The sequence below is a fragment of the Mastomys coucha genome, unplaced genomic scaffold (assembly GCF_008632895.1).
Source record: "Mastomys coucha isolate ucsf_1 unplaced genomic scaffold, UCSF_Mcou_1 pScaffold3, whole genome shotgun sequence".
Lineage (NCBI taxonomy): Eukaryota > Metazoa > Chordata > Mammalia > Rodentia > Muridae > Mastomys > Mastomys coucha.
Genome location: NW_022196909.1, coordinates 56390622 through 56391242, shown reverse-complemented (window position 1 = coordinate 56391242; position 621 = coordinate 56390622). Strand labels below are relative to the sequence as shown.

Sequence of the window (621 nt, the reverse complement as noted above, 5' to 3'; positions counted from 1 at the left end):
ATGTTGGAACCTGCTCCTCCTCCATGATTATAAAAGACCAGTCCCCAAGTCAGGCCGTTATGCCACCTAGTAAACTCGGTTGTCTTTCCTTTTTCAGTAAATTCTGCTCTTATGTAATCTAGATCGGCTGGGGAGCATGGCTTGTCTTTATATAGTTCCATTTGTGCATACTTCCCGGCCCAGCATTGACGAAAGAGAAACTCAGTCTATCTCGAGCGGATGATGTTGCCCACTGCCAATCTCCATCATTGGAGGTAATGCAACCCCAACTTCTACAAAAGTAATCCTGAGGACCCCCACAATACGAGCCCCTATCAGCATCAGGGCAGCTATAGAACCCATAACTACGCACTAAGTTGGGGGGAACCCTCCTGGCTGCTGGAATGACCTGTCGAAGGCAGAAATGTAGGTTTGGCCACCATGTCCCTAGAGGAGCAATTTGTTGTGTGCTGTTTATAAGAGTGTCAGTACCCAAGCTTATAATTTGCCAAGTGAGTTGTTGGGGAGCATGGGGATTGGTACGCTCACTCAGAATTGCGCCTACGGCTTAGAAGCAGCTTGAGAGGATTATCAGTCTTTTCCATGGTCCATCCATCTTGGGTGTCAGGGGTGTCCTGGAGG

General features: G+C 48.3%; 1 protein-coding gene across 1 annotated transcript in view; it reads right to left on the bottom strand.

Moving 5' to 3' along the window:
• Positions 1-524: 524 nt before the first annotated feature.
• Positions 525-621, bottom strand: part of LOC116074472 — a 5199-nt gene continuing 5102 nt past the window's right edge. The window contains 1 exon segment of the mRNA XM_031347039.1: positions 525-614. Coding sequence (XP_031202899.1) covers positions 525-614 — 90 coding nt within the window.